At 38.7% G+C, this 20,638-nt stretch overlaps 1 protein-coding gene across 2 annotated transcripts in view; it reads right to left on the minus strand.

Moving 5' to 3' along the window:
• Positions 1-3,240: 3,240 nt before the first annotated feature.
• The window catches only part of NRXN1 (neurexin 1), a 1,029,777-nt gene continuing 1,012,379 nt past the window's right edge, over positions 3,241-20,638 (minus strand). For both annotated transcript variants that reach the window (XM_080913966.1, XM_080913965.1), the window contains one exon: positions 3,241-5,620. In XM_080913966.1, the coding sequence (XP_080770092.1) occupies positions 5,313-5,620 (308 nt within the window). In that variant the 3' untranslated portion in view covers positions 3,241-5,312. The remainder of the gene's footprint in view (positions 5,621-20,638) is intronic.

The following is a 20,638-nucleotide window of genomic DNA, read 5'->3' on the forward strand; positions in this document are numbered from 1 at the left end:
CTTTGCTGCATAAACACCTGAGGCCGTGGGTCTCTCCATGCTGGTTTACCCTTATATGTAAGCAGTTGTGTGGTGGAATCTTACGTATTCTTCATAGTCTATCTTCTATTTTAGGACAGCAGTGACCTTCTAATATGAAAAGGTAGATGCTTTACTTGGACAGGTGCCTGTTGTGTTGGATGTACGTAGCCCATCTTCAGAGTGCTAAATTGAATGCTCCAACTCTAAACACATATTAATTTGCTCTGAAAGCAGGATATTTGTGGAATGAGAAAGAAGGCATACACTATTGTTCACTATTATGTGAAGACCCATCTTGTAAATAATGAAGCAACATTAATATCCAGAGAAGTTACATAACTGAATGTATAGTTATTAAAAAGAATACTTCTTTTGCACCACAGAACGGCACTATTAATGTTAGTTCATGATCTCCCTGAAGCATTCCTAACCTCCCTGCAACATTTATCTTCAGCATATATCCCATTTATCTTATAAAACTTTTGTCTATATCCAAAGTTTGTTTCAGTGGTTCCTTATTTTTTGTAGAGTTTCAGTCTTTTGAAAACATTACAGACTTAATCTATATATTTCTTTTCCCCAGTAACAAAATTACCTATGTTATATATGCATATAATTAGAAATATAGTCTAATATGCACATGTGTATTGTAAACCTTGGAGCCTATAATTGAGTTTCCTAGGTTTCCCCCAGGTTAAGAATCCAAGAGTCTTTGGTTTGTGTCCTGATTAGCTTTCACTGTAAACTTGACACAACTAGTATTATTTGAGAAGAGAGTATCAATAGGCAATTATCTAGATTTGGTTGGACTGTGGCCTGGTACATAGGGCATTTTAATTGTCTTGATTGTTCATTAATATAGGAAGACTTAGCCCATTATGGGTGATGCTATTCTCTAGGCGGAGAATCATGAACAGGGTGTAAAAGAAAGCTGGAAAAGAGAAAACAAGCAAATAAAAAATATGTACATGTGTTTATTTCTCATTGCTCCTGATTGTGCATTTGATGTGACTAGCTACTTGAACTCTTGCCTCGACTTCTCAGTGATGGACTATAACCTGGATGGAAACCTGAAGTGTGCCTTAACTTCCTTTGTTAAGCTATTTCTCCACATCAGTTCAAGGGAATGTAGAACAGGCTATGTATTGATTGCAGCATTTATACAGTTACATCCTTTGTGACACTCTACATTTTTAAAGTAAGCTAAATGACAGTCTTTAATTTAAACATTAAAGAAATACAGGTCTTCTCTCTGATACACATCAAACTTATAGATTAATATTAAGAAAGAAATGATACAAGGCTTTGAAAAAAATATATTAATAACTATAAAATATGTAGCAATAATGTTAAAAGTCATTGCTATGAAAATGAAAGAAAATGCCTCATGATTTTGTTACTGGGAAGTTGTTTCAAAAGATCCAAGGTCTTAAAATAATTACCAGCTATTGGATCCAAAGTCAGTGTTGGACGTAGGGTTGCCACAAAAAAGCTTTGCTTTATGAAAGTGGAGCATAACCTTTATATACAAATTGTATATCTGTTTATATGTATGTAAGGATTTGGAAAAGAGATTTTGTCCTTTTTTCATTTTGCAGGTTGTTTAAATAACAACTTTAACAAATGTGTTTGTTTCCTTAAGGCCTTAATTCCTACTAGAGATACTATTGTAGTTATCATCTCTCCTGTGCGAGACATGTTAGTTCCTAGTGCCATTACACCTCATAGTTCTGATGTCATTCTTAGCACAGGCGAGAGAGGGGGAGTGAGAAAACCATAGCTAGTGAGACATCCTTAATTACAGGTGGATTTAACTTTAATTCCATTGCTACTTACACAGAGAGTGCATGTATGACATCGGTATGTTTGTATTACTGTCTGTTACTACTGTAATTTTCCATGAGCGCTACATGAATACCTGCCTCTTAAGTGCATGAGCAGAAGGACTGACTGCGTAGTAAACTCTGAAAGGGATGCGACATCATCTTCTCCTGTGTGTGTCTGGGGACAGGATTTCCTTTCAAGTGCAGTCTTCCTCACTACTCTATTCACTGGCAAAGTGGTGTCGTGTGCAAGTTTTAAAGCCAATAAACCACAGTTGTATTAAGAAATATTTTATTAACAAAACAGTAAGTTCCACTTGCTTAGCATTTCCAATAATGGATAAATTGGTCTTGTAACAGAAAGACAAAACAAAACAAATCCCTTAGATACCCAGTCACTCAGAGCACTAGAAGGGTGTGATTGAAGTGACCTTTCCTTGACCTTTTAGGGATGTACCACCTCACACATTATTGTAGTCATCATTTTTTTTTTTTTTTTTGTTTTTTGTTTTGTTTTTTAAAGGCAACATATTACATGGATAAAAAAGGAAGCATACTCAATCAGAAAAGTCACAATCGAGAGATGTAGCCAGTTTATGCCAGGTAGTGTGAAAACTTCTATGAGCTGCAAGTGACACACGGAACCTGATTTGTTTAGTATAAAGATACTTGGGTTGGATTCAAGTCTTTTTCCTTCATAAATTCAGCATCCTCTCTTTTCCTTCTGCATTCAGGGGGAAAACCTGCTAAGTTTTGTGTAGGTCAACAAAATTAGATATATATATATTTTTTTTTACCAGCACTATCAGTTTATATCAGTGTGTGAATGTTTGAACCCCTTGCTGGGAAGAAACACTAAAATCAATTTCAAACAGCAAGCCTCCCAGATAGACCATTTAAATAGTTACCACTCAATTTATTTTTCCACCATTTTTTATAATCCGTCTAGATGAAATTAGTTTGTGTTAAATAGATACAATGGAATATATATATGCATATATATACATATACATACATATATATATATACACATATACATATGTGTGTGTTGGTACTTTTGTGTTCATTTTAATTTCTCTGGCTTTCCCTGAGTAAGACTGAATGAGAAGGGTAGGGGAAAGACTGTGAGATCTTTTAACCTGGCAAATTAAAAAATATATAAAGACAGGAAACAGAAGAAATGGGTATTGAATTTTAGCTCCATGCCATCTATTTCTTTGGGCAATGAAGAATATTTAAGACTTCTTACAAAATTTCTTGGCCGCTGTACCTCATTGTGATTTGCTATGATATATATATATGAAATACATATATATACATATATATATATATATATATATATATATATATATATATATATATATATATATATATATATTTCTAAGGTAGTGTTACTTCTGAAATCCAGGCCACTCTTGGCATGTTTTTCATCAACTAAAGTATCACAAAAGATGTTTTGCATTTTTTGCCTTGCTGATTAAAGCTGATTATAATGGTATCTTTCTCTTTTATGAAACCAAGTATCATTCTTTTAGATGTTTATGTCATGCGATCAATTTTTACAGAGGCATCACCCTGCAACCTCAGAATTATTTTCTCATGTTGATAATTTATTGCTATGAACATCATTGAATCAATGTGCAAAACAAGTGTGTAACCTATCCTTCATTATTACACAGTGTATGTTAAACTAAAACTACTTTTAAGTGTATAGATGTAAAACCAGAAAAGTTAAAATTTAGTCAATAGTCAACAAATAGAGAATGATTTTAATGGGTAGTAATACAGAATCAAGAATTACTGAGAATACTTTTTTAGTTGAGAAAATTCTTACTTTCCATAAAGATGGATCACACATGGGAAAACGTTTTCCATTGCTGCAGCCAGTGTCCACCAGCATTGTTTCCGCAACGCCTGTGAATGATGGTCATCTCTGCAGCCATGTAAGGTGACGGTTCTCTTTCACTTCAAAAAGGTTCCATTTTACTAGGGACTAGGACTCAAGGTTTCCTGGAATCAGTCTCAAGGAAGCAAATCACTCATTTGTTATAATACCTTGGCACAATGTCTCCCTTCACACTTTCAATTTGTCAGCATTTGTGTGTTCTGGTATTCCACCATATCTGATGGCTGCCTGTGTATGTATTGTGTGTGTGTGTGTGTGTGTGTGTGTGTGTGTGTGTGTGTGTGTGTGAATGTTAAACACATAGAAACATGAATATTTGGGAAAGGGAAAGGTTTATGTGATACTTGTGCATATGTTTCACCTTCTAATTCACACCTTTCATACAAATACTAAAACTTAATAATGCAACAGAATGAAGGCTATATATGTAAGAAAAGAAGTAGCTGAGTCTTTTTATATACATTCATACATATCTTTCTTAGAATAAACACTACACTGTAATTTTTGTTTAAAAAAGTAATTGTGGCAATTTATAATGGTGGCAAAAAAAAAATCTGTCTGAAATTATTGTTGCTCCGATGTCATAAACTCCCTATACTTAGCAACACTTATAACATTGAATTTACCAAAAATGGCTGAAGAGCAGAGATATATTTTGCATTTTCTATACAACAGGCTATAAAACGTCACTTATCACAGTCCAGAAAGCACACAGAGATGGGTTTATATAAACATATGTAATAACATAGTAAGCGTGCATGAAAATTTCCCAATGATGTCATCTATTCCCTCTCATTTTTTTTTGAAATTTTAGTGTGAAAATGTGCCTTATATTTCACATTTTTGAACATAAGGCCTCCATACATTTTTTTTTAATTATTATTCTCTCACAAACAGAAAGGGGCTTTCAAATGTATTTCTATGTAAGTCTTCAAAAACAGCCAGCACTTTGTCTCAAATGCAAGTTCCAAACCCTGCTCCAGTTGCGTTTGCTGACCAACTCCTCACAATCTGCAGATGGTCCCATAAGACGACAGTCTTCTCTGGCATTCCCAATGACTGGCTCCTCGGGAAAGCGCTAGCACTTTGGCTGAATCCGGGATCATAGGTAGCTTCTTTGTGTGTGTTGTGTTTTGTGTTGGTTTTGTGTTGTGCCTCGATGTAATACTCCTTTGCTTTATGAATGCGTGCGGTCCTCACCGTCTTTTAGAATGTTCCAGCAACATAAAGACAGGCAGAGTAAATTAAAACACTGCAGATGTTAGGGAATTTTATTGGCCCCTGTTTTTGTTTTTGTTGTAGTATTTTTTCCTTCCCTCTTCTCTCTTTCCTTTTGTGTGTGTGTGTGTGTGCATGTGTGTGTGTGTATGTTTTTTTTTTCTTTTTTGAGAAACAAGAGCATGATATACTTGTTTGTTTTTTTAAAAAGAGTTTTCCCTCCTGATCGCATTCCCTGTCTTCTTTTGTATGTGCTTCATAAAAAGGAAAGTAAATAAGTTTATATTATGTCTCAGATAAAATGAAGACTATTTCTATACAAGTGTCCTTTTTGAATCTTGAGATCAGACATAATACTCCTTATCCTTGTTCTTCTTGTTTTTGTTGGCGCTTTTCGCACTGCTGGGCTGCTTCTCCTTGACCACAGCCCCATTGGACTGTGCTGAGTTACTGATGTAGTTTCGACTCTCATCCACGTGGTATGACCCTTCATCCCGGTTTCTGTACTTGTACATGGCATAGAGGAGGATGAGGATGCACAGAGCAGCTGCTGCGACAATCCCCACCACCATGCCAGTGGTACTGCTAGACTCCCGGATCACCTCTGCAGAGCCTGGGTACGGTTCCCGGCCGCCCACTCGGGTAGGGTTGGCTGTAGGAAACAGGAGGAGGACAAAGTGATCAATGAGTTTCCTGGATGCCAGCAAACACGTTGACTTAATCATCTATTTCAGAACCTGATGGAACAACACCCACTGCTTTAGGGAAAGTGTCACATCACTAAATAAAGTGTTTTCCCTCTTATGGCCACTACATTGCAGTGACTCAGTCCAAGTTCAAAGGGTCTCAGATACTGTTATCTATATATCCATTCTTTGACAGAAGAATTTAGTTAACCCCACAGCTCCAAGGAGTTCTACAACATCATTTGCATATCAGGTGAGACATCAGAAACCCAACATCAAACAGTCTTGTTGAAGAAAGTTGATGAGGCTTCTGTATACTTAGTGCTAATTTAGACTCACCAGCACTGTTAAACAAGGAACAACTTTAGGATTCATTCCATTATGTGATGTACATGGTATGAAACAATAAAATAAACAAAATATTTCTGAATAGTCCAGTTGTGTGTTTCCTAAATTTTATCTTTAATTGTGTGTGTGTGTGGGGGTGTGTGTGGGTGTGTGTGCTAGCAGTTATGGTAGATACCAGAAGCATTAGATTCCATGGAGTTGAGCTTACAAGGAGTGTAACAGTACCCAAACAGTAGACCAGAGTGCCAAGAACCAAACTCAGATGCCTTACAATACAGTACCTATTCTAAAGCACAGAACATGTGTCTAGCCTTTACTGCCTGCATTATAAAGTATAATTGTAGATGCATCATTTTAAATAAAAACAGAACTGTTGAAAACTCATTTGTTTAATAAGGGTACATGTATTTACACATTGGCAGTGAGCTAGTGGTCCTCAAGCTGAACTTTGTGTGAGGTGGTACATGCCTGCAATGAATACCCTCTCTTAGCAGCTTTGAAGGAGAATGTAGGAATGTCACCTTTCAACGTTTAAAGTACCTTCAAGGTTTTGGGATAAATTTCATAATGTAACTACTGGTAATAAAAGAGGAGATGCTTTTGGTTGTGAGCCTAGCCTCTAATGGCAGAGCCATCAATCCAGCCACTGGACTGAGCACGGGGTCCACAATGCAGGATTTAGAAAAAGAACTGAAGGACTTTGCAACCCACAGAAAGAACAACAATATCACATCAACCAACCAGATCCCCTGCCCCGAGCTCCCAGGAACTAAACCACCAACCAAAGAGCCCATGGCTATAGTCACATATGTAGCAAAGGGTGGCCTTACCAGGCATCAAGGAGAAAAGAGGCCCGTGAAGACTCAGTACCTCAGTGTAGGGGAATGCCAGGGTGGGGAGATGGGAGGTGGTGGGTGGGTGGAGCAGCACTCACATAGAGGCAGGGGGAGGGGAGATAGGATAAGGGTTTTCAGAGGGCAAACCTCGAAAGTGGATAAAATTTGAAATGTAAGTAAAACAGATATCCAATAAGAAATACAATTTTACAAGTTCAAACTGATTTAATGAGGAATTAAATTGGAATTATGTTAAACTGGAGAAAATTACCATATTTATAGCATGCACAATTTTCACCCTGCATGCTTTATGTCTTTATGTAATCAAGTCCAGCTTAAATATGTTGGTATTTCATACATCTCGGTTAAGCAAGCTTTATGATGCTTCTGAATTCTTATTGGCATTTTCTGTTATGTTAATGATGCATTATGGCAGTGTTTCTATTATTTATCAATGAATAAAACTTTTAATATCTTAAAAAAAAAATAAAATAGGCAATAGTAGAACACTTGCCTGGTGTGTCGGCTACAAAACCCTCATCCAAACTCCTCCAAGTAGAAGAAAAGTCCTCCCTTGGGTACAAGGGATAGACTATAGGATGGACACTGAAATTACCCACAGGACACAAAGGGATGGAGGACCAATAGGATGAGAACAATGGGAAACTTTGTGCTTTCTGCCTTCAAAGAGTGGAAGGCAGTGAAAAACACCTGTCTGGCCTCTACCCTGAGGCATTCCTCTAGAGCTTTTTACTTCCTGTTTCTTTTCTTAGATTCTCCAGTGTTTACCTTGTCCTTTGCAGGAAAAAAAAAATAGAAGATTACTTTTCTGCTGTGATGGGTTAAGAATGCTGTAGCTTTCAGAAGTGTGCACACAGCTTGTAAGCAATCTCAAGATTCCAAAAGTATCTTGAGCATATATATTTCTGTCATACATATTTGAATGTGCATGTTTCTACAATGGTACCTGTTAATTACTCACGAACATGTATTAATGCACAAAGCCCTGCTTTGAAAACCCACTTTACAGGTGGGAAAGATTTCTTCAAAGATAAAGACCTACAGCCAAGTCTAACAACCTGTGTTCAATCCCAGGTAACACCTGATAGATGGGAAGAACTCATCCTTTTGAGGTGTCCTCTGATGCCCATAAACTCACTGTTACATACATGAGCTCTCTCTCTCTCTCTCTCTCTCTCTCTCTCTCTCTCTCTCTCTCTCTCTCTCTCTCTCTCTCTCTCTCTCTCTCTCACACACACACACACACACACACACAATGTAATAAAAACTTTAAATAGAGAAACTACATTTTCAAATATAACTAAGATTTCTTCTGCATAAATATAGGGCTTTTGCTGTTCGTTTCTTTTCTTCATCAAATAACGCCTCATCAATATAGTTGCTTATAAAGCTATGGTTCTCATTCTCAAAGCATCAAGGAGCTCAGCTCTGTGTCTACAGAATGAAGCAGGGAAAAGCCTTCTGTGATGACTGTGTCACTGATTTACAGAAAGTCTTCGAATGGTGTCTAAAAAGCCTCCGAGTTGTTTCTGCGACCATGGTGGAGAGGAACAAAGAATATAATCCACACTATTTGATTACAGGAAATTAATTTCCTCTCAAAAGCCTGCTGTAGTAACTCTCAAGGCAAACCAAAGGCAGCACTTTTTCTTTAAACACAGTCATCTTTGCCAAAGTGTGTCAATTAGCTCAGCTGCTGACTTTACCTAAAGGACAACATTTTGTGTGTGCCTTTAGCACCGTGATCTTTTATCATGGTGTCTCAAGAGCTGAAAAGGTAATTGTATTTAAATGTTGCCTAAATCATTTTATTCCTGTACCTGATGAAGGAATGGTGAAACATGTTCTCACAATACCCTTACATTTTCAGAAAGAAATGAAAAGATAATGGGCAAGAATCCTAATCATTTAATTTATTATATTACAACTTCAAGACTTTAATGGGATTCAAGGTTTAAATTCAATACGCTAACTCTGCATGTATGTATATGTGCCCAGTGAGAAACTTTTAGACATATTTTAACACTAGACTATTAACCTCATTTTTCTCAAATGTATCTGATATGGCTTTGGAACAACTGTGCAAGCAGAGCTTAAAACAGGTGTGTGCTCACTGTAGAAGTAGATTTCGAAGACACAAGCAAACTCCAAATTTTGCACTACAATCCTTAATAAGCATCTCCTGTTTAGGAAATGTGCTTTCAGATTCTGCAACACCAGCCAAAATGCTTAAGTCACTTGAGGGCTAAAATTAACTCTGCCTAACCCACTTAAAGAGAGTCTAAATATCCTAAATTTGAAATAACAGACACTCTCCAGAAAACTAAAATTGAAACCCAATGAGGAGAAAAATCTTCTCCTCCCTTTTATTTACATTAAAAATTAATCAATCATTAAAATATGTATTGTTATAAAGCTGCTTAGACTATACAGTTGCTTTCATGTCTGCTTGATTGAACAGTAATTACTGCTTTCTATGTCTCAAATCTTCCTTAAGGCTAATGATGATATATCCATTAACTTTTCTTATATTGTCAAGCAATTTAGGTGTTAATGAGAAATCACTCCCTAATAGATGTACATTTATTATATAATGTATTTTAAAAATACACTGAGTAGAAGGGCAGCCATATATTAAACACTTAGGACTGCCAATATAAAAAAGAAGTTTAATCAGAGGACTATATAATTCATATATTTCATGGGTTGAAGAATTTTGCATTTTCACACTTAATAATAAACACAAAATGCAACATTTCTATCAAATATAAATATCAGTAATACTCTTTTTCAAGCCCTTCTAAAAGCTGTATGAATGAACTTTGACTTTATCCATTCTCCCTCTATTTGTCATAACATATAACAGCAATATATGTTTTTAAAAAACAAATGAGAGTTGGGCAGTAATAGCACAACTTTAATCCCAGCACTCAAGAGGCAGAGGCATGAAGGTCTTTGGGCAGCCATGAAAAAGAAGAGGAAGAAGGAGGAGGAGGAGGAGGAGAAGGAGGAGGAGGAGGAGGAGGAGGAGGAGGAGGAGGAGGAGGAGGAGGAGGAGGAGGAGGAGGAGGAGAAGGGGGAAGAATAGTCAAAATGAACTTGATAAGAAAGTGCATGTAGGTTGATGTCAAGGCAAAATATGATTGGAAAGTAGAGAGTGGGGCGGGAACAAAGTCTATGTAAGTTGGGAAAGAAGAGGAAGGGAGAAGTATCAAGATGGAGATGGCAGAGGAGGATGGAACGATTTTATCTTTTCTGCATGGGCAGTTAGTATCTTTGTTAATTGGCAGCGAATTTATTGTTTATGTGTAGTATGCACTGAGAATTTAACATATAAATCTTATTGATAAATTATTGATTGTTGTGTCATGATTTTTTTCGGGCTGTGGAGGACAGTCTGTGAAAGCAATGGCTGAGAGGTAGCTGGAGCATGCAGAATCAGCTCTCTTTCCATCCCGGAGTAAGAATGCATGGGGTCTACAGAACAAAATGTGTGTGTGAGCCAGACATGGTAACTACCCACCTAGGGAACTTCATGGAGAGGGCAGCTTGCAGACCACGTGTAGCAGAGTAGCAGCCGGGTCTGCACGTGTTGTGCCAGCTAATAGTGCCAGCACTAGCGCAGGTTAAAAGGATATCACATTTTTATGATTTACCACATCAGGTGCATGTACATTTTTAGAGCTGGTTCATTACACTGAACCTTAGAGCACACAAGGTCTATGTCAGTGGTAAACTCCATGGGACTCGTGGTGGTCACAAAAGGAGCTAAGAAATAGACATGATGTGTAGTATGACTAGAAATGGAAATGAAGTAAACTTCAATGGCCAAATATAGTTTACTTTAAGACTAGTTGATCATCAAGGGGGGAAATGAGCAGGTGAGTTTCCAACTTATTTTTGCCACATATGCCCTGACTCAAAATTAAGCAAACTCATGAACTACATAAATGTATGAAAATATAATTTCAACATATTATTATATTTTGCAAACTTCTTCATGCCTTAGCCACTTCCTCTACTCTCTAGGAAATATGTGGAATTGCGTCATTCTCTCACAGAATCAGCTTCTTCTACATGAGGTGAGAGAGTATGGCGATTTTGCTAGTAACACAAAGGCACTGGATTCTGGTTGGCAATTTAATCTAGATGGCTGTGAGGCTGTTTGTCAGTGACACTGGCTAGAACAGAAAGCTGATACCAGAGCCAGGACTTTGCTGTGAGCTCTTTTCTTTCATATTTTCTTCTCAATGTTTACTTAAAGCTGTGAAAAGGAGACTCATGAGCTGACTATTACCTTAAATGTCAAACAAAAGGTGATTTTGAATTCTGTTCCCTTCTTCCCTCCATTTCTTCCTCCTCCCTTCTTCTCTCTCCTCATCCCCCATGTCTCTTCTTTCCTCTCTCTACTGTTCTCCATTAAGACATATCTAAAAATTTTTGACATGGTCTGTTTTGGTCTAGCACATTGATGAAGAATCTTATATGCTTGATGCATGCCTTTCTTAGTCTGATTAATACTGTGGCACCTTACATGAGCACATACCTTTCAATGTTAGGAAGGCTGACACATTTCTCTATGACACTTCTCAGAGGAAGACTCGTTCCAGCAACAGAAAATCCAAATGATTTATTCCAATGTTTTGGTATGTCAGAATAATATCTGCTTTCACCACTTAATTTTTAAGTGAAATTTGAAGTGTGAGTTTATCTTCATGATTGCTGCCTTCATGTTTTTCTCAGTATGTTTGGTATGTCTTCCCTACTGGACTCTCCCAGGCCCTGACTTCATCCTAAGACTGGCCCTTGTGAGGGGTTTGTCTGGTGCGTTTTTCCCCACAGGGGCAAGGAAGCTGGTGAGAGTAGCAGAGTTTAGAACTTGGCCTGTTGAGATGTTTGTTTTAGTAAGTAGGCCCTAAGCAAATGGCAGGACTTATTGCCAAATTGCTGAGTTCAAAGCAGAATATAAAATATTCTTTATTGTCTAAAATGTAAAATGTGGATCTTTCACCTGAATGATCTTTGTGTTTTATACTGACATTGTAAAACTTGACTTCCTAACTTTACTTACAGGTAAAGTTATATGCTTTGTCCAAACAAATGATATTGGTTTGCTTACTCTAAGACATTCCACCCTACATCATGGTCAAGACTTTGAATCAGTAAATTATGGGAGCAAAGGCAGGTGAATCTCTGTGAGTTCATGATCAGCCTGGTCTGCATTGCAAGTTCCAGACCAGGGAGAGGTATAAAGTAAAAACAAAGAAATAAAAAATGAAACAAACCCTCCTCAAACCTCTCTCTCCTTTTACAGGCTGAGATAACATATATGCATTTCACACTTGATCCATGAATTGTTGGAGATTGACCTGAGGGCTTTCTACATGTTAAGCAACCACTCAGCCAGTAGAGTCATATTTTAGCCCCTAAATATTGTTATTGAAAAATAAAATGGTGTGTCGGAGGTGTGGGCTTAAAGTTAGGAGTGCATCCTACTTTTAAGACATGCCTTTTCAGTTCCTATCACCCATGTCCGATGTGTGACAACTGCCTGGGACTCCAGTTCTTATTGCTGTCTTCTGTTTACCATGGAGATTGTATTTGTTTGCATGTATACACACACACACACACACACACACACACACACACACACACACACACACACACATATATACAGTTAAATATAGGTTAGAAAATAATAAAGCCCTTTTGTAACATGGATGGGGTACAAAGCTAAACAAAGAATTCTCAACTGAGGAATATTGAATGGCTGAGAAGCACCTAAAGAAATGTTCAACATCCTTAGTCATCAGGGAAATGCAAATCAAAACAACCATGAGATTTTACTTCATACCAGTCCGAATGTCTAAGATCAAACCTCAGATGACAGCAGATGCTGGTGAGGATGTGGAGAAGGAGGAACACTCCTATATTACAGGTGGGATTGCAAGCTTGTAAAACCACTCTGGAAATGACTTTGGTGGTTCCTCGGAAAAACTTAACATAGTACTACCTGAGGACCCAGCTATACTGCTCCTGGACATATTCGCAAAAGGTATACCAACATATAACAAGAACACATGTTCAATCCTGTTCATAGCAGCCTTATTTATAATAGCCAGAAGCTAGAAAGAAACCAGATGTCCTTCATCAGAGGAATGGATATAGAAAATGTGGTACATTTACACAATGGAGTACTACTCAGCTATTAAAAACAATGACTTCATGAAATTCTTAGGCAAATGGATGGAACTAGAGAATACCATTCTGAGTGAGGTAACCCAGTCACAAAAGAACACACATGGTATGCACTCACTGATAAGTGGATATTAGCCCAAAGCTCAGAATGCCTAAGATACAACTCACAGACACATGAAACTCAAGAAGAAGGAAGAACAAAGTGTAGATGCTTCAGTCCTTCTTACAAGAAGGAACAAAATATTCAAGGGAGGTAGAGGATGTGAGGGACTTGGGATGAAGAGTGAAGGGGCAGTGGGAAAAGGAGGCAGGGTTAGGTATGGGAGGAGAGAGTGCTGATATACAGAGGTGCAGAAATTTGAAAAAGATTTGTAGCAATAGGGAATGTGGAACTGGAGGTAGCTACCAGCAAGTCCCAGATTTCAGTAAAGCAAGAGGCTCCCAGGACCCAACAGGGATGAGATTAGCTGAAATGTCCAACAAAGGGGAGGGAGATCCTGTAGAGACCATATCCAGAGATTAGGCAAGGCCCCCAGTAGGGGGAAATGGTACCACCCACTCATCTCCAAATTCTTAACTCAGAAAGGCTCTGTTCTAAAGAAAATACAGGGACATAGTGTGGAGCACAGACTGAAGAAAAGGCCATCCAGAGACTGCCCCACCTGGGAATTCATCCCATACACCAAACCCAGACATTATTGAGTATGCCAAGAAGTGCTTGCTGATAAGAGCCTGTTATAGATTCCTCCAGAGAGTCTCTGACAAGTACAGATGCAGAGGCTCCAGCTAAACCATTGGACTGAGCACATAGTCCACTGTGGAGGAGTTAGAGAAAGGACTGAAACAGCTGAAGGTGTTTGCAACCACAATATTACCCTCAACCCCCGCAGAGCTCCCAGGGACTAAACGATCAACCAAAGAGTACACATGGAGGGACCCATGACTCCAGATGCATATGTAGCAGAGGACAGCATTATCTGTCATCAATGGGAGGAGAGGCCGTTGGCCCTTTGAAGTCTCAATGCCCTAGTGTAGAAGAATGCCAGGATGGAGAGGTGGGAGTGGCTAGGTGGGTGGCTGTGCTAGCACACCCATAGAAGCAGGGTGAGGGGATAGGTGAGGGGAGGTTCCAGAGAGTAAACCAGGAAAAGGGGTAACATTTGAAATGTAAATACATCAAATATCCAACAAAAAAAAGAAAGAAAAATAAATATAAAAGAAAAAAGAAAGCTGAGAAAAAGCAGCTTCTTCAATAAGGGGAGAACCTGACCTAATTTGTAAGTATAAGGTTACATATTTCGAAGGTGGTTTAATACTTCATCATTGTATAAATATGTTATTCCATTATTTTAGAGGCCCTGGAGGTTTCCACAGTAGCAGTCAAATCAATAAAGTGAATAAAACAAGATGAGATAAAATAAAATTAAAAACCTGATCTCTATTTTTTTTCAAAAGAGAAATAGAATGAAAGATCCCAATTCATAAGACCTAGTCTAGAGGTTTATTTGGTAGTGGACAGGGACACTTTATATTTCCAATAATAAGTTTGCCAAGGCGGTGACATGCCGGCATAGGCTCTTTTTATCACTCAAATTGCCATTTTTATGAAACTATTTTATACACTTGAATGAGCAGTTCCTCACCTGTAATATTATTATGTTTACATTGTTTCCACATTTCTCTTTCAGGATAAAATTGCAGTTTCTTGGCTGGCTTTATTTCACCAATATATACTACTAATGTATAGTTTCATCATCAAGCATGACCCTGTCACACCCAAGATGAAGTATGTGCCTCTCTATAGACTGATGACAGTGAACAGTCAGCATCTGAGCTTTGGAAAGTCAACTGTAAGAAATCGACATTCCTACAGAACAGTAGAGAGTCACCTACATACTTTGGAAGTGGAAGAGCATATAAATTATCACAAAACACAAGAGTATTCTACACATATCATTTTGGGAAGTAGAATTATTAGGTGGCTATCTTATCCTACAATGATCCTTAAAAAAAAAAAAAAAAACTGTTGGCAAGATGTATAGATTGGACTTTCTTTTTTAAAGAATCTTTTAGTAGTCTTGCTGGTTTTATCATAGATCTAACTTAAAGTAATTACATTCACATTTCTATCTCTACCTCATTTAGGAAAATCACCTCTCTAAAATAATCTCACTGGAACATGTCTCCATACTGTGGCTTAGATAGGTATGAATGTTATTATAATTTGAGGCAGGCCTTGAAGATGGTTTCAGATTTATGGGGAAGATTTGACTTTCCCCACACCCAGTTTCATTAATACTGTGAAAAGAAAATTGGAACTGTAGGCTCCTGGGGTGCTTGCCAATTGAGATTAGTATATTTTTTTCTCTCCTGTGTCTTAACAGCAACCAAAAGGGGCTATTATTTTCCTCATTTTTGTCCTTCATTATAACATAGGCCAACATAAGCCCTCGTGATGTGATTAATCTGAAGAAGACAGACTTAGACACCGCATTTGCAGCAGGAAAGGTGCTGTGATGTACACAGTATGTTTGAATTTCAATCTATGGTGGGTTTTGTGAGGATGATTGTGGTTCTGCATCTCAAACCCCGCTTGTTTGTCCACCCGCACACACTTCATCTCCAGTCTTCTGCAGCTCACATGGAATTCGAATAGGAGGCAAGGGGTGCAGGATGGTTTTCACGCTTCCTCAGTGCGTTAGAGATTCGGGACGACAACACTGCAGTCTGCTTGGCTATGGGATATCTGATATTTTTCTCTGCACCTTTCCAAACTGTCAAATCCCATGTTGAAAGGAAGGTTCAATGCCCATGATTCTGAGATTCAGAGATTATTATATTGTCTGAAAGCCAGGTTATATATGAATGAGGATGCTAATCACAGAGCTTGATATGCGTGTGCCTTTATGATAGTCTCCGCTAAGGTAGGGCACTGCCTCAATTGGTTTCCTATGAGAAAGATCAGTGAAAGACTATATCTTTCATGATTTTTCTTACACGGAAGAGAAACAGCGTGGTGAAATTTTAATTAAATCTTGCATTTCTATTAGACTATGGTCGTTGGCAAATGTTTTTTGCTATTCTGTTTCTCAATATTTTCTCTACTTTTCAACTTCTAGTTGAGATGGAACACACCTGCTAAAGGATGTGTGCTTTCTAACAGTTTATGGGAAGAGATTGTTGCAAGTTGGTCAACGTTTAAGGGAAGTATGGCTGATATTACCACTAAGGAACTGTGAAAGATTTTTTATTTCAAAGCTTTGAGGGACAGAGTTAGGCAAGTGAGCAGAGCACTGGTGCTAATAATAGAGATTTGCGTATTCTTCTGAAAGCACCTCATATTAAATGTGTGAATCTGTGTGTTTGTAATGTGTGTGAGTGTGTGTGCTTGGATATGTGTGTGATTCTGTGTGATTGAGTGTGTGTGTGTGTGTGTGCATCAGTGTGTATGTGTTTGTATGTGTGTTAGCTGTGTGAATGTATTTGTATGTGAAAGTGTGTGTGTGTTTGCATGTGTGCATGCACATGTGTGTGTAAGTATGTATGAATACATGGAGACTCTGGCTGACCTGGAACTCACTCATACTGCCCTTGAGTTATGATCCTTTGCCTCAGCCTCCTGAGTACTAGGATTATAAGCACTGGATGCTTCTGAACACGGCATTCAGACTGGCAATATGGGTCAGTGGGTAAGATGCTTGGCATGGATGAACCCATTTACCAGGAAAGAAAGAACTAAATACACAAAGTTGTCCTTCGACCTCTGTGTGTGTGTGTGTGTGTTATTGTGTTATGGTGTACACACACCCACACATGCATTGCACACACATGAGCACACATTCAATAAGAAAGCTTTTTTAGAAACATATAATTTTTTTCTATTCATCCATAACCTCCACTTCCCATACCAACTAATATGAAGATGGACAGTTGGAAGAACTGGAATCAATATTCATTAACACAAACATCACACTGCTTTGTTTATATTCTTGAACACACTGCTTAAGGTTAGTGCTTGGGGTTACTCAGTTATTCAAAGTTAGTTAAGTTAGCAAGTTCATTTAAGCATTGGGGTTCCTCAGTGACAGCCACGGCATGTGATCTGTGAAGGGTTGTGAATAAGTAGTTGATTGCACACCGTGAGTCGTGTTTATGAAGGCAGCAGAGCAATTGTGGAAGTTTTCGGAGTTTTCCTCAGACCCAGGGCTGCTGGGATGAGAACGCTAAGCAGGTGCTAATCATCTTCACTCTCAGGTACAACGATAGCACATGGCATTGGAGAACAAGCTTTTCCGAGTTAGGGTGCCTGGAGTGTTCAAATATGATGTTCACCAAGATATATTACATCTCAAAAGTACAAAGTGACAGGGCTTGGCTATTAAGATGTAGATAGCTCTTTATTTCTGATTTCTTCTTTACTTTGTCACAGCAAAATGATTTCTCTTCCTACAACACCCAGAAATCCAAGGACCTAGAAACCACTTATCTCATGAAAACAAGAAAGAATCTCTTCAATCCCAAGGCCTGGAGCCAGGAATGTGCGAAGAACCTGGTCAAAGGTAGACTTGGGGCGCCATGATTACGGAGAGAGCACAGGGCACTGTGGTTGCAAGTACGTGCTCTCGGATGTGTGGATATTGAGACACTTCCCAGCTCCTCGATAGAGGGTGAAAACTGACATCTTGTTTTACATGATTTTTATAAGGTAGAATTTTGAAAAAACTCTGTGGACTATTTCCCCAAACCTCAGATTTACTTTACATGAATATCCAGTAATAGGAAAAGCCTCTTATCTTCCACCCCAGTAGCATCCATGATAGATATTTCTAATACTACTTAATCATTAGTAGATGCTCGACACAGCTCCATGCTTGAATCACTGTAAAACCCAAATTTATTTTCCTATTTTACTAAGCAAACAACTTCTGCCTTTCCTTGTTATTGCTAACGAGGCTCTCTGCTGTGTTCTCTGTACACATTATCGGATTTATTCCCCACATGCCAGAGCTCTGTGGCTATGGGCATTAAAGAAAAGGAAATAGTTTCACAAAGCTTAGGTAATTTAGGCTTCCTAAGCCTGAGGTCTGTGACTATTACACCTTCTTCAGTTTAGTGCATCCATGTACATGATTGCAGAGTAATCTGTTGTCATTTCGTACTTGAGCAGTTGTTACCCATAGCAGCAGACACAAGCCCTAAGCAGCTGTGTGCTGCTGCCTCCCCTAGTCACATCTTCTCCTCCCTCTGTCTCCCTGTCCTTTGCTGCCGGAGTTTTGCATGGCCAATGAATGGTCCCTATAGACTGCAGACTAAGTAAGATGATACAGGATTAAGTATTAATTTCTAGTCTGAAACATGTTCTTAACATGGTAAAACATTGGTGGACAACACATTGCCCCGGGCCAGTTCTACATTTCTTCCTCAGAAGAGGGGAACACTTAAATTGCATAGCGCCAAGGGTCACTATGAGATCCAGAGCAGGTAAGATAGGAAGTGGTCAGCTGCTGTTGACTGATCTTAGGTCTTTATAAAAGTAGGATGGCCTAATTATTTTCTCCACGTCTTTCTTGCAAAAGGAGCTGCTTCAGCAGCTGTTCCCACGACTAGACAGCACTGGTTCACTAGGCTGTAGCTGTGATGATCAGAGACATTTTCTGTGTCAGGGGGTAGTTGGGTGTGAGTACTTCCCTTCTGTGAATTGAGGCTCTGTGAAGTTAGGTGCCAAAATGGCCATCTATTTTGTGGCCATCTTGTTTCAAACTAGCAACTGTAGCACCCCGTGTGGAGCATGATTTTTTTTTAACTGAGAAACATCCTATCTTTATCCGTGGCCATTATTATAGGAGTGAATTACTCCATATTTCATATTTTTATTTTGATATCCTACTTTTTTAGATATTCAGAAAACAGTCATCTATGGCTATTCTTTGGTTTACTGTCTGGTAGAACCTACTCTCTTGGAAGTAAGAAATCTTTTGTTTAGGAATTTATAGTTTCTCTTTAAAACTTTGCCCTCTCCTTTCTCTCTGGATCTGAAAGTCTATATTATGATCTGGGTGTAAGGCAGGGAAGAGTCTCTCTTGTGAGTGCATGCGGAGTCTGAGGTGTACCACTTCCTACCTAGAGTGCCTATATTCTTTAAAGCCCCAGGCTTCCAGGGTACTGGAAGCCCCAGGGCTAAAACACTACAATAGAGTACAGGTCTCCAGATTTAGAACTGGGTGTATTCACCTTGGGGGATGGGTGGTATCTTTATATATTCCAGTCATGGAGCTACCGTTGGCTCCATTCTCTTTCATTGTGAAATATCTTATTGCTTTTTGGTTACAGTATAATAGCCAAGGTGAAAAATTAGATATCTCCCATAGTGTATCATCCAGGGGTCTATCAGAACTAGGCTGGGAAAATATGTCAGACAAGGGATTCATTAGAGTGGCAGGGATTTGATCCCAGGTGGGTGAAAATAACCAGCAAAGTGTGATGTACCTCTGATTCTATTAGGAAGAAAAAGCAGGAAAGATGAATGATTGTTTGTCTCAAAGCTCTTAGGGCAAAAGCCCTAGATGTTTTTGTTCCCAAAATAAGAATAGCTGGGATGTGTACATTTTCCCCATTTCAGCAGAACAATATCAAGCTGAGATGCAGACCTTGTCTTACTGAGTTGCAGTGGTTCTTGAGCGAGCTGTATAGTGGTGAACATTAGAAGTGCTTTATGAAGAAAGAAGACCAATGTGGATGTCTCAGCCCTTCTCAGTCACAGGAGGAAATACAAGGTCAAAGAGAGGAGCAGGGATTGAAGAAAAGATTCTACAGAGGCTGTCTAACCTTGGGATTCACCCCATATGCAGCCACCAAACCCAAGCACTATTGCTGATGCCAAGAAGTAGTTACTGGCAGGAACCAGATATGGATGCCCCCACAGCGGCTCTGCCAGAGTCACACAGATACAGCTGAGCATGCTTGCAGCTAACCATCAGACTGAGCACCTGGACACCAATGAAGGTGCTGGAGAAAGAACTGAAGGAGCTGAAAGGGGTTGCAACCTCATGGGAAGAACATTACCAAATAAACAAACACTCCATGACTCCCATGGACTAAACACCAACCATTGAGCACACATGACTCCAGTTGCACATACAGATGAAGACAGCAGTGTCTGGCATCAATGTGAGAAGACACCTTTGGTCCACTGAGGGCTTATTTTCCCAGTGTAGGGGAATGCCAAGTCACCAAGGTGGAGAGGGTGTTAGGGAGAGGGTGCACCTTTGTGAAGACAAGTGGAGGGGAAGGGGAGATGAGAGAAGGGGAGTATAACATTTGAAATGTAAATACATAAATTATCCAATTTAAAAAATACAGCAAAAAAGTGCTTTATGAAAACACCTAGCTAGATGCTAAAATGCCACCTACTAATCTATCCTTTAGGCTGGGAAAGTAGATTTATTTCTATTCATTATATGGTTTATTCCTCATTTGTTATATTTTTACTTGTTTGCTCTTTGCCTACTATGTACTACTTATAATACATATTTTTAACTTGAACCATTTACCAAGCCTTTCTTGCCTTGTTACCACTGCCGG

The sequence above is a fragment of the Micromys minutus genome, assembly GCF_963924665.1.
Source record: "Micromys minutus genome assembly, chromosome: 3".
Classification (NCBI taxonomy): domain Eukaryota; kingdom Metazoa; phylum Chordata; class Mammalia; order Rodentia; family Muridae; genus Micromys; species Micromys minutus.